At 41.1% G+C, this 26,678-nt stretch overlaps 1 protein-coding gene and 1 long non-coding RNA gene across 2 annotated transcripts in view; one reads left to right on the forward strand and one right to left on the reverse strand.

The window, feature by feature from the left end:
* The window catches only part of LOC120320444 (nipped-B protein), a 93,764-nt gene extending 88,520 nt beyond the window's left edge, over positions 1 to 5,244 (forward strand). The window contains 6 exon segments of the mRNA XM_039371314.2: positions 16 to 303; positions 3,280 to 3,515; positions 3,570 to 3,727; positions 3,789 to 4,443; positions 4,502 to 4,669; positions 4,745 to 5,244. Coding sequence (XP_039227248.1) covers positions 16 to 303; positions 3,280 to 3,515; positions 3,570 to 3,727; positions 3,789 to 4,443; positions 4,502 to 4,669; positions 4,745 to 4,891 — 1,652 coding nt within the window. The 3' untranslated portion in view covers positions 4,892 to 5,244.
* On the reverse strand, positions 33 to 12,399 carry LOC120320763. Its single transcript, XR_005560306.1, has 2 exons — positions 12,109 to 12,399; positions 33 to 736 (listed from the first exon to the last, which is right to left on the reverse strand). It is a non-coding gene; the product is annotated as an uncharacterized LOC120320763 (long non-coding RNA).
* Between the last annotated feature and the right edge of the window lie 14,279 nt (positions 12,400 to 26,678).

The following is a 26,678-nucleotide window of genomic DNA, read 5'->3' on the forward strand; positions in this document are numbered from 1 at the left end:
ATATATATTTTTTAGGTGAAACAAATGATGGACTGCCTGATTCGATATGTGAGGATGTATTCCATTGCTTGATGTTCTTCTGCCGTTGTACTAATCAAGAAATTCGAAAGCAAGCACTTATTTCGCTTGGATCATTTTGTGTACTAAACGATGACTATCTTACTAGACCCGAACTTAAAAATTTGTATTGCGAAATACTAAGCTCAATCTCCAACGATGCCGGCTTTAAAATAATCTGCATGCGGAATATTTGGATTTATCTAACAGAATCTGAAATGTTTATGCACAATAAGGAAAAAGAATGTTAGTATATTCAATTTATTTATTTATTTTATTCTCTGACACATGACTATGAATTATCGATTTCTACGGGTAATATGGTTAGTCTAAGTAAACTTATCCCATACTCATAAAGTACGAGGGCATACTAAAATCGTTCAATAGTATGTAACAGGAAGAAGATAGCGTTTCCTTAGAAAGTATATATATTATTGATCAGGATCACTAGCCGAGTCGTGCTGGCAATTACCGTATGTCCATATAAACGCCTAAATACCCGGAATTACAAAATACAAATTGTTAAGTTTAAGAATGCAGAATCCTGAGACATACGAGGTGTGTTCAAAAAGTATTTTGAATTTTTGCAGGTTACGACAAGCTTTGCCATTTTGAATGTTCACTTAATCGTTGACAGCTGCTTTGCTTGCACGTGTTTTGGATCGTCTTCAATTTTTACCTATTCAAAAAAATAGATTAAAGAACCTGTATCAAATTTTGTGTGAAAAACAAAATAACGGGTATAGTAATTTAGTAATCGACTATAGCGTTCTCTCATGTTTGAAAATTAATACGTTTTAATTTATGATGTACATATAATAATAATTTTTTTTTATTTTGGTAACTTTATACATAAACCTAAAGTGTTCTTAGCCAGTTGTAAAAGTTTTATCAAACATAGTTTAAGTGAGTTGACAGTTACAGATTGACAAAATAACGTTTAAGTCGTAGACTTTTAGGTAGCCGTAACTGGGTTCAGAATATATTGGGTGTGCTGCATAGGCCAAAATTAGCTGAGTAATTAGCAGTATAATAATTGGCATTTCAACTCTTTATTCTATTGTTCCCAAAATATCAGCGTGTATACTAATCCTTCCTTCCTCGTCCGAAAGATTCAATTAATCCGAAATTTAAATGCTTTGAGTTAACTTTACATTCAAATAATAATTTTATTATTTTTCAATGGAATAATTAACAGTACCTTTATTTCTATATTTTGGCAACTTAAATGGCGTAGCATTGCAAACTTGAATCCAAATTTTACAATTACTTTTTGTAGGTATACATTTACCTGGCAGAAACAAGAAAATGCAATTTAGGACGATAAATTTCTTAAAATTATTGCCAAAACAAATGTTGTTATAATAAAGGGGAAGGTTTTAAGGGGTGGTTAAATAAGAGCGTTTCACAATTGGAATCTTAGGAGCACAGCTTAACAACTAACTGCCTTTTGAAAATATTTAGAAACAAATATTTATTGTTCTTTGCTTAGGCCAAGGTCTGGTTTGGTATATTTGAAATTGTAGTTCGTATTGATTGTAGGGAGCTCCTTTTTCCCCTTAACACAGGTGTGTATAAAGTTTGTTTGCACATTGGGGGCACTTCATTTCACTTGGAAACAATAGGCGTTGGGGTGTTCTGCTTGTCTATAGGGTTGTTATTAGCCTGGCCAGAACTTCAAAGTGTTAAACAAGCACTCGGTTTGATGGTTTTGGCTATATAATGTTCACCGACTTCAGAAAGTAAGAGGGCGTTTAATTTACTTCTTGCTTAAATAAAATTATCAATGCCGGATCTGTACGTTGCAGTGCAGGTATCGAAAGCATCCTTTTGATCCTGTATACGACGGATTGTGCATTTCTCACTTGCACATCTTTTTCCATTTCTGTTATACGCTATCCGTTAAATGAGCACATGATCTGTGTTGCTTAAGACCTGTAGCTTTGTTAATTTTACTGCGATTAAATTAAAAATGTTACGTTCTAAATATATTTTATTCAAAAATGCTATATCTCTGCCTTAAATTGGCAGTTTGATTATTTTGTACACGATCTCAGCTTAGCCCTCCCTGTTTCCAGGGTAGACAGAGAGCAGATAGCTCTAGAGCCAGCAGCTCTCTTGTACGCATACCGCGACAGCCGACCACTTTATGTGCGCATTAATAGTTTAACAAACTATGCCCATTACTTTACAAGTTACAAGCTTGAGGCTGCTGATATCATACAGGACTAAGCAACAAGTTTCTCGGACTGCGGCCGGCGCTGGAATATTGCGAGAAAAAGCGGCAAACACACCACCAGCTGTTTATATTGAGGAGGCCCCGATACCTGAACCGAACACGGCCAAGTATCTTGGAGTAACTCTGGATCGCAGACTTTACACGCATACGTGCTACGATGGCAAAGCACTATTGACTACTACGGTCTCGCAGTAAAATTTCATGACTAAATAAGGTGACTATGTATATACAAAGGGGCCTAGGTTATGGAGAACAGGTCTGCGAGACCGGTCACTGGTTGCGAGTGGTTTGTGCGAAACACAACCCTGCACAAAGATTTAAATCGGTATTTGATGAAATTAACAAGCACCTGAGTCGACCATGAAAGTCTAAGGGCAAACGACCTGGGCAGTACTCGCCCTCCACTGTGACTTAACAGAAGGCAACCGAGGGACCTCGTTCTCCGATCTCCTTTGAGGAGGCTCGGTCCCTGACATGTATGCCACTTGTTATATGTGATTGTGCCCTTGTATGTTATTGTTATAAATTTAGACACAACTAACTGTAGTTAGCCGGCGCGCCCAAATGGGTGAGTTGGAATCCACGTATGCATAATTAAAATAAAAAAAAATAAAACAATTCCCGAGATCAAAACCTTATATGGACATGGCTCGAATGAATCAGCTAGTAATTCTGATCGAGAATATACTTACATACTTTTTAAAGAATCTAGTATATTTTTTTACTCTACATGTAACGAGTATAATTCGAAAACATAAAATCCCATAAAGTATGGTCTAGCAAAATATTTTATTTTGGGTATCAAATGATTAATTGTTAAAAAGTGCAGCTCCACGCTAACAAGAATTAAAAATGTTTCATATATATATACAAATAAAAAGAAATACAAAATATGTTCAAAATATGAAAATATAAATATTATAATATGAAATTTTTGAGAAAAAATATTTAAGCTCGAACTTTCGTTTTTCTAATGATTACAGGGGAAAAACAATCAAAACACGAAGACCTTAAGGAAATGAACGACGTTTCGTCTGGCATGGCAAGTCGAATAATTCAACTATATTTAGAAGAAATTCTAGAATGCTTTCTACATCGGGATGATACAGTTCGTTTATGGGCTGTTAAAGTAATACAGATTGTCCTTCGTCAAGGTTTGGTTCATCCAGTTAGAATGGTTCCGTATTTAATTTGTTTAAGCACAGACCATAGGATAGAGGTTAGTACAAAATTAAGTTTTTTTAACTTGAAATTTTTAAATAAATATTTGTAGTCCGCCCATCGAGCTGATGCCCTGCTAAAAGATATTGATAAAACATACTCTGGATTTGTTAATATGAAAGTTCAATTCGGGCTACAACTTTGCTTTAAGCTACAAAAAATTTTACAAATTAACAACAGAGGGAAACTGGAAATAATTAGAGGATATGCGTAAGTTTCTTACAAAATATTTCTGAATCTTTATACTTAATACATTAATTTACAATTTAAGGAATCGCGGACCAGATAACACAACTACCGCTTTAAACGACTTTCTTTATACACTTCTTCGCACTACTAAGCCGCAAAGGCGTGCTTTGGTGCAAACAGTTACAAAACAATTTGACGATCAGAAAACATCATTACAACAAATGTTATATATTGCTGATAACCTTGCCTATTTTCCCTATGTAGTTCAAGATGAGCCTCTATATCTTATCCATCAAATTGATCTCTTAATTTCAATGGCTGGAACACATTTACTCGCTACGTTTAAGGAACATATAATACCGAGCGACAAGGAAGGAGATGTATTAGAAGACGATGATGATGTAGAAGACCCACAGGTGTTGTTTAATAGATTGCCCGAAGATATGACGGAAATAATAAAATGTATGACATCTGCTCAAGCATGTATGCTTCTTTTAATTCTAAAAGATCATTTAAAGGAAATGTATGCTATTACTGACAGTAAAATTTCAAGATATTCACCTTCCGAACAAAAATTATATGAAAAAGCTGTAACACGTAAAAGTGTTATTGATTTTAATCCGAAAACGACAATTGATGTTATAAAGAAACAAATGTCACAAGAGAAATTGAGTACGGACATAAATTTTACATTTACTCAAGAAGAGAAATTGGACCTTGTTGTTAAATACCTTGATGTAGGTATCAATACACATAACACACAAACTTTCCAATATTTTGCTAATTTGATTTTAGTTTAAGCAATTGATGTTAAAACTGGATCCGGATGATGGTGACTCTGATGCTGATGAATCCCGCGATAAATCAATTTCAAATATCTCTGCTTCTTCTGATGGAGTAAGATTCATAAACTCAACAAAAAATTCCCACACCGCTAGTGATGGATACTCATTAACTGGCACGGTAAGTGCCAATTATGAAATTTTTAAAAAATTGTATTAAAAAATATAATTCCAAAAAATATTACGCACTTTTTAGGATGTGGTTGATGTGCCAATGTCTCATATTGTGAAGGCATCCAGTTTGCCTTCAAAACCTAGTGGACGCAAAACAAATCAGGTGCGAACTAAAAAAAAAAGAAGAAAAATTGATTCTACGGATGATGAAATCAGTGATGCGGAATAAGCCTGAGCAAACCATTATAATTTTCTGTATTGAATAATTAAATGTTTCTTTTCAGTGTATAAGAAAAATTTGAAATACAACACCAATAAAATTACATGTATATTACAAGACGAAAACAATATAAACTGCAAATAAAATGCATATAATAAGATAAAAAAGAATTGCATTAGTTTTTAACTACTTAAAGCATAAAATAGTTATTCCTTCATTATTATTGCCACAAAATTTTTATACGAGTATAAGAAAAAATTAAGATATTCTTATTTACGATAACATAAATATAAAAAAGATTCGCTATAAAGGAAATAATGCCTTAATAAATCAAAAATACGTGAATATTTAGCATATTAAAATACATGTTAATTTTTTGTAATTATAAGTTTAGGCACAAAACCGTCGAATGTGCTTTGTAATAATTTTTTTTTTAATCCTGCAACTAGGATTAATTTAACGAAAAGGACCCAACGCATTAGAGGATAAAAAAAAATGGCGAATTCTCTTATATAGTGTAATAGCAGTCAAAACAAATTTTTGGATATGGATATATGATCTTCTATTACTTAAATTCGTATTCTTGTCAGACGTTCCTATTTAATTCTTCTTTTATTTTCATACGAAAATAAGAAAGTGGGTTTTTTTTTAAATTTATTTAAATTTAAGGAAGTAAGCGTTTCTGACCATATAAAGTATATATATTCTTGATCAGGATAAATAGCCGAGTCGATCTGGCCATGTCCGTCTGTCCGTCCGTCCGTATGAACGTCGAGATCTCAGGAACTACAAAAGCTAGAAAGTTGAGATGAAGCATACAGACTCCAGAGACATAGAAGCAGCGCAAGTTTGTCGATTCATGTTGCCACGCCCACTCTAACGCCCAAAAACCGCCAAAAACTGCCACTCCCACACTATTGAAAAATGTTTTGATATTTTTACATTTTTGTATTGGTCTTGTAAATTTCTTTCGATTTGCCAAAAAACTGTTTGCCACGCCCACTCTAACGCCCACAAACCTCCCAAAGCTGCCACGCCCACACTTTTAAGAAATGTTTTGATATTTTTTAATTTTTGTATTGGTCTTGTAAATTTCTATCGATTTGCAAAAAAAAATGTTTGCCACGCCCACAAACCGCCAAAAACTGTCAGTGTTGAAATTTTTTTCATCAGATAGTCGGGGAACTCGACTATAGCGTTCTCTCTTGCTTAATTTAACAACATATTAAGTGAGTTGTATTTTGTATTTGTGTTTTACTTACACTTCCTGTTATTATAAACATTTGTTTTTTCTTATAATCGTAAAGTAAATAAAAATTTGAGCTATTAATTTCTAAATTTAAAAGGTAGTTTTTGGCTGTGGGAACTAGGGTGTATTAAAAACTCGGTTTTGAGAAAATGTCAAGCAATTATATAATATATAAATATATATAATTAATAAAATAATTAGGGGTGTCACCATTTCGAAGCAATTAAAAGCCACGGGCTGTACACCGACTATTTGGCGGAACTGGAAAACACTGCTTTGTTACGCAGTATTTTTGTTTTGTTACACCCATAAAAGGCACGTGCAATACTATAAATATTACTTTTCTATAAAGGTGGTTTAATATACCAGAAACCCATTTAAATTTTTTTTTACATTTAACACGTTATTAAAAAAAATAAATAATAGTATTAGCATATCAAAAACCCTGACTGACTTTTTAAATTATGAAGACACAAACAAAATTCTAACCGTGCCAATGAACTAGGACCATTTTTGATTTTCTGTGTTAGGGTCACTGCTATCATCTTATCTGGGGGGTACTTTATTCTAGGCCATATTGTTATTTAAAATGTTGATTTTAAATAAATAGATTATTATTATATTATAGATGAATAAGACAAAGTAGATAAGTATGTATATATTATATAATCTGCCTTCACAAATATGTAAATTAGATACGCTCGTAAGAAGCCTTATCTCTTTTAAGTTTCAGTCGCCGGAGCTTATCGCCTTGCGAAATTTTGGTCGAGCCACATTATAAATGTTTTATTTATTTCTTTAATTCATTTATTATTCAATTACCATTTTTTTAATAAATCAAATAATTAATTTCACATGATCTAAAAATATGTTTATCTACTTTTCTGCAAACGTGTGACATATAAAAGATGGTAAACAAAACCATTCTATTCTTAAAAGGTAAGTTGTGAAAAATTAGTTTTTTGGGTTGATTTACTAATAAGTAACTAATTGATTTTACCAGAGAGAACGCAATCTGATCTCCGTTACTCAGGAAGTGGAAGGAGAAGTATTTACACTTACAGTTTGTGGGCGTTATTGCTCCAGAAGTATTTTAAAGAATTGGTAATGAAATATTTACGAACATTATTAGAAAAACAAAGTAATTAATTATATGTGGGCTAACATGTGGGAGAACATGTAATCATTTTAGGGAAATTTGTTTAGGAGGCTAATGAAAAAAAATAAGAATTAAGAATGGATCTATGCAAATTTTTACATGAAAAAGGTAAGTATTTGGGTTTTCTGATTTCTGAAGGCGGAATTAAAGCTGACAATAAGGGATTATAAGTGATTTTCATGTTCTAGAAAAGGTGCAAGCAGTTCAAAGTTATTAAGGACGGCAAATCGCGGCTAAGACAGTACATAACATAAGAAAAAAGCGCCGAGTGATAAACCGCGATCGGAGCTAAAGAACATTCACCGCCAGCACGCACACCTTGTGGCCCCGCCACCATACTATTCTAGGTATTATTCGTGCCAGCACGGCATCCGCTGTCGAGGACGACGCAGGACTACAAGGGAATGACGTTGGAGGAACGACCCCGCACAGCAGCCGGCGAGGACCATCAGAGATTGCCCTAATAAAGCTGACGTACAGCTATAACCTTGTTTCCATCTTAGCCGGGCGATCACACAAATAACTTCTTGACGTGACCTGAGAGAAGTTTTAGTTCTTGGCCGCGGCGTTATCTTTTGGTATCATTAATACCAAGATCGACGTGTATGTTAATGTCTTTAAAATGTCTTTAAACTTTAACGTTCGAGAGGGACTTTCCAATTGTGGTGTTTTCTTGACGCGTGGCCCCCATAGTGAGCGGGTCACGATATAATTTGTTTGTTTTGAATACGACCGACATTTGAATAGTCTATAAAGACGTCGGGGGCCGGAAAAGTCGGTGTCGCAAGTATTCCCAGAATTTAAGTGAATGAAACAAAAAGGGTGTTGGATTTCGTCCTTCTCTGGTCGGGGTTTATTTTCGAGTGATTTTCCAACAGGAATATAGCGGCTTCGTGCACCACTTCCGAAACGGGTCAAAAAAAACATTCCGCCTACAGCGATGCTCTGCTGGCAGGGTACCGGACTCAGCTGTTCGGCATGAACATTCAATGAGCACGGCAGCGGTCGGAAGGATACTGACGCTCGTCCGCATCAGGCTAGGCGCGCCCGTCGGCGTTGACAAGGAGCTGCGGGGTGGGGAACTATTCATCGGCGAGGTTGAGCGTCGTGACCCGGTCGAAACCACCTCCTGACGCCGTTGAGGCTGAGGCGCATGGACCTCGCACGGGGCAAATTCCCCATCAACTGCGTCTGCAGTCTCTTGTTGTGGATGACACACACTAGGCACAAGTGTATCGTTCGTTTCACCGACATTTTAAGCTTGGGAATCCAGAATTTGGAACGAATCAGTCGGATCATTATTTGAACCTCTCTAGGATCTCAACTGCTAAGGGCACTGCGACCGTGTGACATTTGACGGGGCGCTGCTCAAGCTCAGTCTCCGGATGGACCCACAACTCCCTCGGCCACTGCTCCTGTTTGAGGTGCAACCAAGCTGGCCCACGCCACCACAGTGTGCGGTCCTTAAGCGCTGTCTGAGACGCCCCGGCTTGCCAGATCAGCTGGATTGTCTTCGGATCGTACATGTCCCCACTTGCTTCCGTCGGTACACTGTTCGATTTTTGCGACCCTGTTGGCAACGAAGGTTGTCCAGGTGCACGCTGGCTTACTCAGCCATGCAAGAACGATCGTAGAGTCGGTCCAGTAAAAGGTCTCGTAGACATGAGGAGGCATTTCAGAAATTACTAGAGCTGTCAGCTCCGTGAGCAGCACTTTAGTCGTTCGGAGAGACTTGGTGCATATGACCTAAATCTGAATCCTCTTGAATGACTGAGTCGTACTGCTTCTTTGACGAAACGTCTTTATTCAGTCGAATCTCGTTTCGGAGGAACTGAGTGAGGAACAGTGCGATCAACCTGGAGTGCCCAAGATTGATATTGTTAGGCTCTTTAAAGGGAAACGAAACCACATACCTCCCATCCTCGTTCCTTTTGGTAGATTGGACAAAGTTTTCCTCGCAAATCGAGGTGTATTCCCTAACCAGCTTCACTGGAACGTCCTCCACCTCCCAAAATTTTGTGAGAATGTTGTCCAGTCTGGACTCGGTGACAGCTAGTCGGGACGAAAAAGAGCATATTCTGCTTGTGGGATTCGTTGCGATCGGACTGCAAAGAATCCATCCGAATATGGTCTCCTGGCCAAGAAGCGTGCCACAGATATTGGAATGGGAGCCGCTGAGAATGATCGATGGCCGTTAGAAAGTTGGGTCTGCTAGTTGCAAAGGCGTCAGATGCTCCAAAGAGTCTTCAGGTAAAGTAAAGGATGGGAGACTCCCGGCCAGTTGTGGTAGTACATATGCAGAAGTTTTAGTTTGGATGTGGGCTTGACGGGAGAACCTATGCTGAGTTGACAGCGCTTACGGGACTGAGCCGCAACAGTGAGGTTGAGCCCTGAATCTTGAGCATGGATGGATTTATAAGGCAACTTAATCAAGTTGAACAAGCGTTTTGAAATAAAGGTTGCCTCAGAACCCGAGTCAATAAGTGCCCGTGCTGAGTATTTGATGCCTAAATGGCAAATCTCTATTAAAGCTGTACTCTGGAGGACCCCTTGAGTGTTTACAGCCAGAAACGTTTGCACATTCGGTTGATTCGTTAATGGAGTGGACTGTATATCTTGCTGGTGGTTAAATGTGGATACGTGGGGCTGGTGGTCAGGATTGACCGCTGACTGGACTGGTGGAGTGCCGTTTCGGTGCAGAAGAGTGTTGTGGCGTCCTCTACAAGTATTGCAATTATGCGTGCTAGTGCAATCCCTAAGCAGATGCGTTCTAGCAAAAAAGTTTAAACACAACTTCTGCTGTTTTATATATTTCTCCCGCTCTCCGACTGGCATTCGTAGGAACAACGGACATACTCGGATAGGATGGTTCTCTTGCGAACAGAGCCTGTAAACTCTGGAGTTGTGGAGTTACCGTCACTCGATTCTCAAAGGTCTGGATCGCCCGCGAGCTATTGTCAGTCCGCAGTGCTCTGGATTGAGCGTTTGGCTTAAAATCTTCAATCGCCTCGAGCGTTTGATGACGATCTTGTCAGAAAGCCTGGAATTCAGCCCAGAGTGGAATATCTGCCTTACTCATATTGTATTGTTCCCATAGAGACAGCGTTAGCTTTGGCAACTTGGCAGAGCACAGAAAAACGAGCAGGCAATCCCAGTTAGAGGTGTCCATTTTTGCTATTTTCAATGCTGTTAAACAACCTTGAATTGTGCTCTCTAACTGTTTCAAGGATTTGCCGCATTTGAGGGCAACAGAAGGTAAATTAAACAAAATCTTAAGCTGACTGTTGACCAGCAGCCTCTTGTTTTCGAAACAACTCTGCAAGTTTCTCCATGCTGATTCGAATCCCTCATTGGTTAAGGGTGATAAGGCCACAATGGATTTAGCCTCACCACTAGGTTTAGCATTGAGATGGAACAATTTCTCAACTTCTGAAAGCCGAGGGTTGTGTATGTAGATGGCTGAGAAAAGATCCCGAAACGTGGGCCAGTGAACATAGTCCACACTGAAACTGTCGCACTCGACTGGGGGTAAGCGACACCCTCCCTGAGAAGGCGCCGGAATGGTGGCCTGAACGGAATGTTGCGAGCGTGAACCTTCTTCAATGGTCTCGTTGAGGCTCGCTGCACACCGGACAGAGCTTCGGAGCCCGCCTCGTATTCCTTTTCCACCTTGTCCCATAGGGCTCTGATCTGCTCGAGTCGCACCCTACTTGTGTGGATCGACTGAATTGAGTCTGCTGGGGTGTTGACTCTGACCTCGAACTGACCTACTCTATCGGTTATGGTCATGAATTTCATCAAGGCCATGTCTGCCTCAGCTTGCGCCATTTTTGCGGTTGCTCTAGTAACTTGGAGTGAGAAGTCTGAATTCGGTTTCGTGTTTGATGCTGACCGTGGAACTTGGAGCGACGTGCTCGTGGATTTTCGTGGAGTTGTCGATGGGCTTTTGCTTCGAGTAGGACTTGGGCTTTTGAAGGGCACAGAGGACTCGCTCTTGGCTTTAACTCGTTGAGACGTTTTAGAAATAGTCAAACGGGTTTTTACCTGCTCACCGTGGCCAATTGACATATTAAGCTCTCGGAGGAGCCGAAAACCGTGCGGGGGCGAAACAGTCTGTCCACTTGGACAAATACGGGGCGCTGGATAAAGAGTGCAACCAAGCTCGAAACAACTTATATATTGGGACGCTGGATAAAGCGTGCAACCAAGATCGAAAGACCTTATATATTGGGACGCTGGATAAGCGTGCGACCAGTTGGATGTTCCATATTAGGAAAAAAACACCAGGGTCGCTGTATTGAGCGAGAGGCAAAATCAAACAATAATCGGACTTAATCAATTTAGACAAAGGCAAGGGGCGCCGGATTACGCTTGAAAAATAGTGGTAATCGTAACAAATTATGTTATCGTTTTATATAAAACCTGGGGTCGCTGGATTAAGCGCAGAATACACATTAATCGGAATAAATGTTGTTATCGATTGAGAAAAAAAGATATGAGGGCGCTGGATCACGCTGGACTATGATTGTCGTTTGTTTGGCCAATAATTGAGACGATATATGCGAATCAGAATAAAATCAAGAACGGAGTTTAAAAAAAGTATTAAAGAAACAAAAATAAACACTCATTGACACTTTCTATTGGAAACTAGAAAAAAAGTAGTGCCAGTGTGAACGGTCCCTTATTGGAATATGCCGTATATGGCCCTAGAGTGGCTACCTTGACACATACGTACATATGCTGGTATGCTATATGTTAATATTAGCGCCAATGGTTGCTTTTAAATTTGGTTGTTTGTTATTCTTTTTTTTTTCTTACTGCGCTGGAGGCTGTGTTTGTGGATGTGTTCGTCGCTAGTGTTGGCTGCAGTCGGTTCTTATCTGCCGGTCCAACAAATCGTCTGGGCTTGTCGTGTGTGGGGAAGCTTTCGTGTATGTGAAAATAAACAATCACATTAATATATGTATGTACATATGTTGAATGATATTAATGTCTGTTTGAATGCTTTTGGATGTTTTGACGATTAATGAAACACCCTATGACCATACAGATGTACGACGTTGCGTATGTGCCATGTACGCAATGTATGCAGATGCAATGGACATATGTATGTTCATCGATCGGCCAACATACATGGAATGTCTGTATGCTTATGTGTATGTGAAAGTTTGGTGTTTTTATTGGAAAGTTGATGATTGGTTGATGGTTGGATGAAACATAAAAGGGAAGGGATGCATACAGCATATACACACGAACATATAAGTTATGGCAGTCCGAAGGACTACCTCAACGAGAACTGCATTTCCAAATAAAAGAAGATGAATTGATTTTAATATTTATTCAAGGCTTAGGTTGATAGAATGATCAAGAATTCTTCGTGGTCGGATCGCAGCCAGAATTGGACTAAATTCCCGCGACGAATCCACCGGCTTATCTACCCGGCTTGAGTAGCTGCGTCAGCCCTTTAGCCGCAGCGGACGTTGCGACAACAGCGTCGACCAATGCTTAGCCAGCGCAGTATTGTCGGGAGCTGACGCTGTGGTTTTTGGGTCCCACAGCGGCGACGCGCGTGCGGCGTCAGCGGTGTCAGCGTTTTGGTCGCAACGGATATTGCGACACTTGCGCTAGTCGATATTTGGCCAGCGCAGCGTTGTTGTTGGCCGAACGAGTTATTGAGGGGGGCGGGGAGGAGGCTCGTTGTGGCCTGTGTTAACTCCTCTCCACCACAAGATCTGCGTCCCGCAGATCACTTGAGCTCGCTTTTGACGCAGGTCACAGCACAGGTCACCTGTGATTCCAATTCCGAAGCGAAGTCGCTCGTATTTGGAATGCCTTTCGTTGACGTGATCTTTCTCCACATGAGATAACTGCTTACAAGGATGATCATTACCAATATGATTTCCAGAGAACAGGAGTATACAAGTCTGCTTCATGTTGCAGATAACCTTTTGATGTTTTCCAGGCTAAAGTCGTGAACGTATTCTAAGGAAAGTTCGTACTTCGTTGCAGTTATTTTCAAGAGTACTGCCGAAATTGCCATCAGATGTGTTGTAGTGTGGCTGCTGTAATTCCTGCCCTTAACAGCGATGGTTTCGTTGGAGTATTGTATTATGTAAGATCCCTTCAAGTTGTACTCCTTTGTGGGACCGCTTATTGAACCATTAAAGTTTGTTAAGAAGATCGTGCCGTCGTCGACTGGCATGATGGCTTCTGCGTTGCTCCTCAGGTAGCTACAAGTAGCGTGTCCTCCCTTGAGCAGTCTGGGAATGCAAGTGTCCTCCTTTAGTTTACGCAGGTCTTTTTCCAGGTCGTATTGCCTATGGAGAGGCATTTGCCGAGGACGATGTACGTTTCTTCGGCGGTCGTTGCCACTTTGTTGGCTTCCAATATTACCTGTTTTCCGTCAATCACCGTTGGGTACAAGTATATCATACGATATTTCTGCTCCGTTACCTTGGGCATGGCCACAATGTAAAGTAGGGCCGTCTTATTAGTTAGTATCGTAGGCCGAGAGAACTCTACTGCTTCCACTGCGTTCTGATAAGGAAGGTCTCTTACTTCCGACAGTATCACCGCCATTTCCTCGTGGTCCAACAGGTTTGTGTTGACCACGCCAGTTTTAGCTAATTGACAAGCTCGCGTGATCTCCGCTACCTGTGTGGCTTAGATCATAGCCTTGTGAAGTATAGCGGTGAAGAGATGAAAATCCCCATCTATGGCGTTGACCTTCCCAATAACGTCGTTTAGTTGGTGGAGCGCCTAGTGTTGATCCGTATTTGCTGATCGTTGTTCCTGGCTAGATTATCCTTAGAATTCAAAATAGCGTCCCAGTCTGCTGCATCTGGCGAGCCTGCTATCCATTTCCAGGCGGAGCCCAACCAATTGATGGCCCGGCGGTTCCAATGCGATGAGCCCTTTGTTGCTTCCTGCAGATAGTGAGTCGTTATGGTGGTTATTCGTTATCATAGCCGCTGCTCCTTGAGTGGCCCCGACGATTCATCCCTTCCAAATCGATGAAATGCACCAACTTAAAGACTCCAGTTACTCTCCATACGTTGCCTCTTTGTAGTGGGACGACAGGTTAATCGTACTTGATTATGTGGATTGCTCCCACCATGTGGATGAAGAGCAAACTTAGTTTTCGGATTATTAAGATATTGTGGTATGATACAAGAAGGTTTTTTTTTTTTTTACGTTTAGCTTGAGATTTCAAGTTAACCTCCCGTCGCAGGGTGAATAAATGGTGTATTTTAAATTAACATTTTAACTTAACAATTTATGTGTGGACATTATGACAGTTAGAAGTGGAATTCTAGTATTCTTAATTTATAAGTGTATGATTAAAAGTCACACGCTCTGTCTCTTTTTGTTATTAATTCCTAAGATCTGATTTGTGAAAAGTTTTACCGGATCTAGTCTTGACAGTTACTCTTCTATCTTCTTATACTACCTCTGGCTTGTAGCGTTGTTTTTCTTTTGTTTTGATTTGCCTATTGGCTACGAAAATCTTGTCTCCCTGGTTGTAGGAAAGGGGTTTTGTTCTAAACTTATTTTTATAGAAATTAGTTGACTCCTGATTGAATGCGATTAGACCTTTAACATCTTCCAAGGTTTGTTGTTTGAAATCAACCAACCCCTGGTAATTTATACAAGATGTTCTGTTGAAAAAAATGTCAACTGGTTTCCTATTAGTGACTGAGTGAACAGAGTTGTTGTATCTGTCCACTGTTATGGGTACCAATTCTGTGTCCTTAAACGTCGGATATTCGGTTTTTAGACACCTATAGATTTCTAAAAAGGTGGAGTGGAATCTTTCTACCTGACCATTGACTTTGCTCTTCTGGGTTGGGGTGTTGTACAACTTGAATCCCAGCGTTTGTAAAAAATTGAGTACAGTTGGACATAGCAATCCCCTCTCATTGTCTGACACAATAGTTTTAGGGACTAAAAAATAGTAAAGTACTTCCACCACCTTTTCCCGCAGATGAACCGAAGATTTTGACTCCAACGGGAAAAGTTTCGCGAATTTCGTAAACTTATCTATGCAGCTCAGATATATTTTCTTTTGTAAAGATATCAATGTGAAGGATTTCGCAGGGATAATCTGGTATTGGTGTTGGGTGCAAGAGTGGCTTATTCGGGTGCCTGTCGGATTTAAACAATTTGCAACATTCGCATGAAGACAGCTGAACACGGACCGTACTAGCCATTTTTGGGAACTTTTTAACTTTTCAAGAATTTGAAGACGAACCTCCTTGGGTGCCCGATGAGTCCTCCGATGTTCTTTGTCAATTACCCTACAGATTTCTTCCGCATCAGATAAGTCTGTAACTAATCTTTGTGTAATACGTATCTTAAACATTTTGAAATTATTGAGACATTGTGTCTGGAAGAGGTGCAAATATGAATCTGGAATTTTAACTCCATTAATAACGGATAATTTTAAATATTTACGTAATGAAATGGTTAGGCTGTTCCAGTTAAAAAATTAATTGGTTTCTAAAAACGTTTATGGGCACTTCTACGTGGGGCACGTAGTGCGAAACGTCGTGGAGAGCGCTATGGATGGTTTGTACGGAATCAAATCAGAACCTGTAGCTGTGTCGGATCCTAAATAATTAACGTGAGAAACAATACGAGAAAGTGCGTCGGCGACTACATTTGACTTCCCTGGTTTGTAAATCAATTCACAGTTGTATTTCTCTATGCGAGATTTCCAACGCTTCAGTTTAGCATTGAAATTCCTGTTGCCTAAGGCAAATGTAAGTGGTTGATGATCTGTATACACTCTGAGTGTTGTAGCGTCGTACAAATATGATCGCAGATTGTCTAATGCCCAGACTATCGCGAGCATTTTCTTTTCAATTGTAGCGTAATTTTCTTCAGTTTTATTTAAGGCGCGTGATATATAAGCGATGGGTCTGTCTTTCCCTTGGTCGTTCTGTGACAAAACCGCTCCAATAGCGTAAGTGGACGCGTCTGTTGTCAGGTGAAATGGTATGTTAAAATTGGGGAAAGCAAGTACTTCTGATGAAGACAGAATGGTTTTCAAATTTTTAAAGGCTTGTAAGCTTCTTCATCCAACTCAATTAGAACCTTTGTTGATTGAGATGCCTTGATTCTAGCGTATTTCCCCCTAGTAAGATTAGTTAAGGGTTTCGCCACCTTGGCGTAATCCTGAATAAACTTCCTGTAGTAGGAAGTCATACCCAAGAATCTTTTTAATTCCCTAACGTTGGTGGGTGGTTCCATTTTGTTAATGGCTTCTACTTTCTTACTGTCGGCTTCAATGCCCTCCGCCGAGACAATGTATCCCAAGAACTCTACCTCACTTGCCAAGAACTGGGTTTTCTCCAGATTTGCCCGAAGATTTGCGTTTCTCAAGCTTTCAAAAATAAGACGCAGATTCGACCAATGGTTGTCATAGTCTTCACTAAAGACTATAATATCATCAATATACACATAGCATATTTTTCCGATGTACTCTCTAAGCACATCGTCAATCATACGTTGAAAAATAGCAGGCGCCTTCTTTAATCCGAAGGGAGGCGCAAAAACTTGTTTTTTCCATTCAGCGTAGAAAATGCTGTTTTGGGTATGTCCTGTTCTTTCATGTGAATCTGATGGAAGCCCGACGTTATATATATCTAGCCTTACCGAGACTGGCCAGTGTGGAATTACTGTCTGGTATGGGGTACGCATCAGATATGGTAACGGCGTTTAAACGCTTGAAATCAATCACCAAACGATATTGTTTTTCCCCATTTGGTTTTGGTTTTTTAGGCACGACCCAAAGCGGAGAGTTATAAGGACTCCTTGAAGGTCTTATTATACCATCGCGTAACAATTCTTCCACCTGTGTTTCTACCACCCCTCTCATGTTGGCTGGGTATGGGTAACTTTTAGCGTAGATAGGGTCCTGAGTGTTAGTACGAATTTCTGCTCTAACGACAGTGTTAACGGCTCCTCCAGGTGATATTGGTTCGAAAATATTTGAAAATTCGCTGATTAGACCCATCAAGGCAAGATTTATGGACTCTGAATGATCGATATTAATTAAAGAATGGACGTTGAAAGATTTCTTAGCTAAAAGTGGCAGCTTGACGCCTGGTGTTATAACAAGTAAGTCTTTTTCCCTATCGATCAATTCCTTGAGCGTGTCGTCACCAATTATTCCGTCGAAGGAATTTAATCCAGGTAACACGAAAAATGTGAGAAGTAAGTCATTGCCAAATTTTATAAAAAACTGTCCCACAAGTTGACGTGTGATTTTTACGCAACCTGTGGCAGACTGGACAAAAAATGGGGTTGTTAAAGGAGTTGAACCGGCAGCGATTTTTGGGCTAATACAATTTTTGTTTGCGCCGGTGTCAACTAGGAATTGTAACTTAGCCCCGTCTCTGGTATCATATTCTAAGTATAGTACGCTAGGGAGGCGTCCGTCATAAAATTTGTTACTTCTTCCGCATTTGGCTGTTCCTCAACTATTACTCCTTGGTTTTGCTCTCCTAGGAAGACCTGTTGGTCTGAACCATCGTTATGTTCGCAACCTTCCCCGTACAATGCCTCGGGGTGGGTATCCTCAGCTATGATTGTACTAGGAGGCCCGACTGTCGTCATGTGGTACAAACGTTGCGCTTTCCTTAAAGGGTTTGCGGATGTGCTTGGACTCCGTTTGCTAGCGGTGTCCTCCTCTCTACGAGCGTTGAGCCCGGATAGGTACGACTGACCTGACCTTTTAGATTCCATCTTAATTGCCTGTCTCGGACCTTGATAACCCTGCCAATTCCTACCTGAGCTATCATTTTGGGCAGCGATCATAGGCGCTCTAATCGGCGGCTGCGCAGAAGGGAAACGTGGCACGACTGGAGAGCGATATTGTTGAGCGGGGTGATTGAATGAAGGAGTGTAAGTAGGCCTGACCGAGCGCCCCCGGAAGTTTACATTCTGGAGCTCCAAGCAAAAACTATATGCCTCTGGCAAATTCTTGGGACTACGTATCACCAATAATTTGGAAACATCACCCTCGAGTCCTCTCACGAAGACATCTAAAGCTTTATCCCTATAGGTTTCTATCAAGGCGCTAACCTCGTTTGGGGGATGACCGCCACTCTTCAACTTGTTAATAATAAGTGAAAAGTGACTATTTACCACCATATAAAATTCCTCCAAGGACTTATTACCCTGAGTCAACTGCGACAGTTGATACTCAAGAGTGCGAACATCTCTTTTGTCCGCGTAATGAAGTGCCAGAACTCGTTTGACTTCGGCCCAGTCATCGTCTGGTACGCTATAAGAACAGAAGGCCAAATCGGCATTACCTCTTATCTTCTGTCTAATATGCAAAACAATGGACCTATACAAAGGCTTGTCTCTTACAATTTCATAGTCATTTAGAATCAATTGAGCCCTGTTGAGCCACGACACATATTCCTCTGATTGACCTTCGAATGGCTGTAATTCCTTTACACAATCGGGTAAAGTAGAAGTTTCCCTTAGCTCGTACTCGTTACGTGGTTTAGTTAGGGGAATAGGCTGATTCGCCACCGGATTGCGCTGTTCATACTCATTTTCCAACGTACAAAGCCTATTGCTAACCTTCTTGACATCCTCCTTAATCCCCATAACCTGGTTTAACATAACCTTGGTTTCATCAAACTTCCCTAAAGTTTCTTTAATTTCCTCCATTTTCTTTGCTAGCCTGGGAAACTGTAAGGTAAGAACCGGTAATTAAAAATTTTAAATTTTCGATTTAAAATCAAAAGTTTAATTTGTTGAATTTTTTTATACAATTTACAACTTTTTCCTTACAAAACTTTTTCCGAAGAAAGTGCGTCTCACTTACTCAGGTTGGTGTGTAGATGTGTAGGTGTAGGCAACTAGTGTTGTTCCTTTTTGTATTGGTATAATATGTTGTGTTGTGGTGTTTAAAATCCCTTGACGGAAGTTCAATAGAGTAAAAGGAAATAACTTTAATAATAAATTTCTTAAGATTCGAAAAAATTTAATTAACCGCGCGGTGGGAATCGGACGATTCTCTTTTTTTCTTTATTTTTATTTTTATCTGTCCGTCTGTCTGTCCGTATGATCGTCGAGATCTCAGGAACTATAAAAGCTAGAAAGTTGAGATTAGGCATACAGACTCCAGGGACATAGACGCAGCGCAAGTCCCACAAACCGCCCAAAACTGCCACGCCCACACTTTTGAAAAATGTTTTAATAATTTCTCATTTTTGTATTGGTCTTGTAAATTTCTATCGATTTGCAAAAAAACTTTTTGCCACGCCCACTCTAACGCCCACAAACCGCCCAAAGCTGCCACGGCCACACTTTTGAAAAATGTTTTGATATTTTTTCATTTTTGTATTAGTCTTGTAAATTTCTATATATTCGCCAAAAAACTTTTGGCCACGCTCACTCTAACGCCCACAAACCGCCAAACCTGTCCTTCGCACTTACACTAGCTGAGTAACGGGTATCAGATAGTCGGGGAACTCGACTATAGCGTTCTCTCTTGTTTTGAATGCATTTCACACCACTTAGCCTTTCTAGTATTTACCACACATCTTATTTTTCCATCGGTTTTGATTATTTCGATTTTTAATTTTTTGATTGATTATTTGTTCACATTTACTTATGTTATAGCTGTGAATTAACACATTTTACTTCTTGCATTAATTTTATTTTTTCCAATTATTTGCACTCGCAGATTTCCTTACTGCCGCAGTGTGTAGTTGGTTTTTATCTTTTATTTATTTCAAAAATATATTTGCACTCGCAGTTTTTTTTTCCCACTACCTCAGTGTGTAATTGTTTTTTATTACTATTTATTTTAACAACATTTTTTGCACTCGCAGATTTGTCTTCTTACTGCCGCAGTGTGTATTTGTTTTTAATTTCTATTTCCTTTAACAATATTTTTGCACTCACAATATTTTGCACATTTTTTACTGCCGCAGTGTGTAATTGTTTTTTAATTTATTTTATTTAGGAAATTCTATTAACACTTCTTTCATTTCTTGGCTCACTTGTAATTTTTTTATTATATTTTTTTTTTAAGAAAAACTTCCGAACACACCACGCACTTTACATAATAACTAGCTTCTCCCAAGTAGACAAGGGTCTACTTCCGAAGGTCCCTGTTCGGGCGCCAGTTATGGCAGTCCGAAGGACTACCTTAACGAGAACTGCATTTCCAAATAAAAGAAGATGAATTGATTTTAATATTTATTCAAGGTTTAATATTTATTCTTCGTGGTCGGTTCGCCGCCAGAATTGCACTAAATTCCCGCGACGAATTCACCGGCATATCTACCCGGATTTTGGCACCGTACTTATCTCGGCAAAGTGCTGGATGATCTCGGGCGAAGAACCAAAATGAAGACGTCGGTGGCCGGAAAAGTCGGTGTCGCAAGTATTCCCAGAATTTAAGTGAATGAAACAAAAACGGGTGTTGGATTTCGTCCTTCTCTGGTCGGGGTTTATTTTTGAGTGATTTTTCAACATGAATATGGCGGCTTCGTTCCCCACTTCCGAAACGGGTCAAAAAAACATTCCGCCAACAGCGATGCTCTTCTGGCGGGGTACCGGACTCAGCTGTTCGGCATGAACATTCTCCCCCCCTTGCAAGAGGAATTTGCAAGTAAATTTAGGAAAGAGAACAGCGTCCCGAAAGGATCCATCCCAGCTTGGAATTTTGTGCCATGGGCAGGCCGCCCTGGTTCGCGACGGCAGCATCAGGTCGGCGTAAGCGTCTGCTCCAAGGACAGCCGAGACCAGCGCTGGGTGGAACCACCGGTCATCCGCTAGCGTCATGTTGTGGAACATGTCCTGCACCTTCGGATCCAGGGGCTGTGCCGGCGTCTGGCTCTGCATCTGCTCGTCCACCAGCATCAGCAGCTGTTTGTTCATCCGGGAAGTTTTTGAGCGAATCTCGGTGGTGCACAGCCGTTCGTTGCCCACGCCCGTGACGGCCAAGTTGAGGGCCTTCACCAGCGAGACGTGGATGCGACTCACGGGGCAGCACGGATCCACCAAGACTCGCACATCGAATCTCTTCTGCTCGGACCCAATGAGCACGGCAGCGGTCGGAAGGATGCTGACGCTCGTCCGCACCAGGCTAGGCGCGCCCGTCGGCGTTGACAAGGAGCTGCGGTGTGGGGAACTATTCATCGGCGAGATTGAGCGTCGTGACCCGGTCGAAACCACCTCCTGACGCCGTTGAGGCTGAGGCGCATGGACCTCGCACGGGGCAAATTCCCCATCAACTGCGTCTGCAGTCTCTTCTTGTGGATGACACACACTCGGCACAAGTGTATCGTTCGTTTCACCAACATTTTAAGCTTGGGAATCCAGAATTTGGAACGAATCAGTCGGATCATTATTTGATTCCCCCCATGCAAGGATATGCGATGAATAAACAGGACTTGAGGTTCAGAGAACCTACACCGTGCAGGAAGGATGATCGGATGTTTCTCATCATAACTAAGCATTTCAGATGCTTGTAACCTGCCGCTTGCTCCCAAGACACCATTTCCGTCGAGAAAGGGGTTTAGGTTAGAAATTGCGCTTGCGGGTGGAACTGGTTGCTTGTTGCTTAAAACCTTATATTCGACGGGAAACTCATTCTTCTGAGTGAGCACAATTAACCGCTCCTGCACCTCCGACAATTCCGCCGCAGTGAGTTCTACCGATGAGGCTAGACCTTCCCTCCGGCAACTTTTCACAAAACGAAACACATAAGCAAGAACCCGCAGAGCTCGCTCAAAGGCTGAGTGGCCGTGTGACATTTGACGGGGCGCTGCTCAAGCTCAGTCTCCGGATGGACCCACAACTCCCTCGGCCACTGCTCCTGTTTGAGGTGCAACCAAGCTGGCCCACGCCACCACAGTGTGCGGTCTTTAAGCGCTGTCTGAGACGCCCCGGCTTGCCAGATCAGCTGGATTGTCTTCGGATCGTACATGTCCCCACTTGCTTCCGTCGGTACACTGTTCGATTTTTGCGACCCTGTTGGCAACGAAGGTTGTCCAGGTGCACGCTGGCTTACTCAGCTATGCAAGAACGATCGTAGAGTCGGTCCAGTAAAAGGTCTCGTAGACATGAGGAGGCATTTCAGAAATTACTAGAGCTGTCAGCTCCGTGAGCAGCACTTTAGTCGTTCGGAGAGACTTGGTGCATATGACCTAAATCTGAATACTCTTGAATGACTGAGTCGTATTGCTTCTTTGACGAAACGACTTTATTCAGTCGAATCTCGTTTCGGAGGAACTGAGTGAGGAACAGTGCGATCAACCTGGAGTGCCCAAGATTGATATTGTTAGGCTCTTTAAAGGGCAACGAAACCACATACCTCCCATCCTCGTTCCTTTTGGTAGATTGGACAAAGTTTTCCTCGCAAATCGAGGTGTATTCCCTAACTAGCTTCACTGGAACGGCCTCCACCTCCCAAAATTTTGTGAGAATGTTGTCCAGTCTGGACTCGGTGACAGCTAGTCGGGACGAAAAAGAGCATATTCTGCTTGTGGGATTCGTTGTTATCGGACCGCAAAGAATCCATCCGAATATGGTCTCCTGGCCAAGAAGCGTGCCACAGATATTGGAATGGGAGCCGCTGAGAATGATCGATGGCCGTTAGAAAGTTGGGTCTGCTAGTTGCAAAGGCGGCAGATGCTCCAAAGAGTCTTCAGGTAAAGTAAAGGATGGGAGACTCCCGGCCAGTTGTGGTAGTACATATGCAGAAGTTTAAGTTCGGATGTGGGCTTGACGGTAGAACCTATGCTGAGTTGACAGCGCTTACGGGACTGAGCCGCAACAGTGAGGTTGAGCCCTGAATCTTGAGCATGGATGGATTTATAAGGCAACTTAATCAAGTTGAACAAGCGTTTTGAAATAAAGGTTGCCTCAGAACCCGAGTCAATAAGTGCCCGTGCTGAGTATTTGATGCCTAAATGGCAAATCTCTATTAAAGCTGTACTCAGGAGGACCCCTTGAGTGTTTACAGCCAGAAACGTTTGCACATTCGGTTGATTCGTTAATGGAGTGGACTGTATATCTTGCTGGTGGTTAAATGTGGATACGTGGGGCTGGTGGTCAGGATTGACCGCTGACTGGGCTGGTGGAGTCCCGTTTCGGTGCAGAAGAGTGTTGTGGCGTCCTCTACAAGTATTGCAATTATGCGTGCTAGTGCAATCCCTAAGCAGATGCGTTCTAGCAAAACAGTTTAAACACAACTTCTGCTGTTTTATATATTTCTCCCGCTCTCCGACTGGCATTCGTAGGAACAACGGACATACTCGGATAGGATGGTTCACTTGCGAACAGAGTTTACAGGATTGTGGAGTTACCGTCACTCTATTCTCAAAGGTCTGGATCGCCCGCGAGATATTGTCAGTCCGCAGTGCTCTGGATTGAGCGTTTGGCTTAAAATCTTCAATCGCCTCGAGCGTTCGATGACGATCTTGTCAGAAAGCCTGGAATTCAGCCCAGAGTGGAATATCTGCCTTATTCATATTGTATTGTTCCCATAGAGACAGCGTTAGCTTTGGCAACTTGGCAGAGCACAGAAAAACGAGCAGGCAATCCCAGTTAGAGGTGTCCATTTTTGCTATTTTCAATGCTGTTAAACAACCTTGAATTGTGCTCTCTAACTGTTTCAAGGATTTGCATTTGAGGGCAACAGAAGGTAAATTAAACAAAATCTTAAGCTGACTGTTGACCAGCAGCCTCTTGTTTTCGAAACAACTCTGCAAGTTTCTCCATGCTGATTCGAATCCCTCATTGGTTAAGGGTGATAAGGCCACAATGGATTTAGCCTCACCACTAGGTTTAGCATTGAGATGGAACAATTTCTCAACTTCTGAAAGCCGAGGGTTGTGTATGTAGATGGCTGAGAAAAGATCCCGAAACGTGGGCCAGTGAACATAGTCCACACTGAAACTGTCGCACTCGACTGGGGGTAAGCGACACCCTCCCTGAGAAGGCGCCGGAATGGTGGCCTGAACGGAATGTTGCGAGCGTGAACCTTCTTCAATGGTCTCGTTGAGGCTCGCTGCACACCGGACAGAGCTTCGGAGCCCGCCTCGTATTCCATTTCCACCTTGTCCCATAGGGCTCTGATCTGCTCGAGTCGCACCCTACTTGTGTGGATCGACGGAATTGAGTCTGCTGGGGTGTTGACTCTGACCTCGAACTGACCTACTCTATCGGTTATGGTCATGAATTTCATCTAAGCCATGTCTGCCTCAGCTTGCGCCATTTTTGCGGTTGCTTTAGTAACTTGGAGTGAGAAGTCTGAATTCGGTTTCGTGTTTGGTGCTGACCGTGGAACTTGGAGCGACGTGCTCGTGGATTTTCGTGGAGTTGTCGATGGGCTTTTGCTTCGAGTAGGACTTGGGCTTTTGAAGGGCACAGAGGACTCGCTCTTGGCTTTAACTCGTTGAGACGTTTTAGAAATAGACAAACGGGTTTTTACCCGCTCACCGTGGCCAATTGGCGTATTAAGCTCTCGGAGGACCCGAAAACCGTGAGGGGGCGAAACAGTCTGTCCACTTGGACAAATACGGGGCGCTGGATAAAGAGTGCAACCAAGCTCGAAACAACTTATATATTGGGACGCTGGATAAAGCGTGCAACCAAGATCGAAAGACCTTATATATTGGGACGCTGGATAAGCGTGCGACCAGTTGGATGTTCCATATTAGGAAAAAAAACACCGGGGTCGCTGTATTGAGCGAGAGGCAAAATCAAACAATAATCGGACTTAATCAATTTAGACAAAGGCAAGGGGCGCCGGATTACACTTGAAAAATAGTGGTAATCGTAACAAATTATGTTATCGTTTTATATAAAACCTGGGGTCGCTGGATTAAGCGCAGAATACACATTAATCGGAATAAATGTTGTTATCGATTGAGAAAAAAAGATATGAGGGCGCTGGATCACGCTGGACTATGATTGTCGATGTGCGACGCTGGATAAGCGTGGATGTTTGGCCAATTATTGAGACGATATATGCGAATCAGAATAAAATCAAGAACGGAGTTTAAAAAAAGTATTAAAGAAACAATAATAAACACACATTGACACTTTCTATTGGAAACTAGAAAAAAAGTAGTGCCAGTGTGAACGGTCCCTTATTGGAATATGGCGTATATGGCCCTCGAGTGGCTACCTTGACACATACGTACATATGATGGTACATATATGTATATATGTATGCAATATATAAATATTAGCGCCGATGGTTGCTTTTAAATTTGTTTGTTTGTTATTCTTTTTATTTTCTTACTGCGCTGGAGGCTGTGTTTGTGGATGTGTTCGTCGCTAGTGTTGGCTGCAGCCGGTTCTTATCTGCCGGTCCAGCAAATCGTCTGGGCTTGTCGTGTGTGGGGAAGCTTTCGTGTATGTGAAAATAAACAATAACATTAATATATGTATGGATATGGATATGTTGGATGATATTAATGCCTGTTTGAATGTTTTTGGATGTTTTGGCGATTAATGAAACACCCTATGACCATACAGATGTACGACGTTGCGTATGTGCCATGTACGCAATGTATGCAGATGCAATGGACATATGTATCAGAGATCGGCACCAGTGCCTGATTTGAGCACTACAAGTAGACTCGCATAAAAAGCGTAGGCGCTGTTACTAATACCGGATAATATGCGGTTGCGGTGTTTTACAACCGCATTGTCTGTGTGGGAACACAGACAATACACAAAAATACAGAATGACAATTTTAATTAATTTTTTATTTATTCAATTATTTATTTTATTCTATTATATTCTATTATATTCTATTATATTCTATTATATTCTATTATATTCTATTATATTCTATTATATTCTATTATATTCTATTATATTTTAATTACCTAATCCATGAATATTAATAAACCTTTCGTTATTTAAATGTAATCTGTGTTTATGTTTTCTTATTCAATTTAAACACCAACAAAAATAATGAACTCAAAATATTATTCATTGTGAAATTACATGGCTCCAAAAATGTTCGTGTTGTTTTTGCACACACAATCGTACATGCGGTCGCTGCTTCCACGAATAAAAAGTCAACCAGTCAGTAGGTATCTACTCGTATTTGGCACCGCACAGAAGGACTGCACAAAAGAAACGAGTAAAAAAGCATCGCATTTTGTTTTGATGCGGTTCTTTGTGACGCGACTCTACTAATACTGTGTGTGTATGCGGTGTACTTGTAGTTGCGGTCTCTGATATGTATGTTCATCAATCGGCCAACATACATGGAATGTCTGTATGTTTATGTGTATGTGAAAGTTTAGGTGGCGAATTGTGTTTTTATTTGGTGTTTTTATTGGAAAGTTGATGATTGGTTGATTGTTGGATGAAACATAAAAGGGAAAGG

This window comes from Drosophila yakuba, chromosome 2L (genome assembly GCF_016746365.2).
Source record: "Drosophila yakuba strain Tai18E2 chromosome 2L, Prin_Dyak_Tai18E2_2.1, whole genome shotgun sequence".
Lineage (NCBI taxonomy): Eukaryota > Metazoa > Arthropoda > Insecta > Diptera > Drosophilidae > Drosophila > Drosophila yakuba.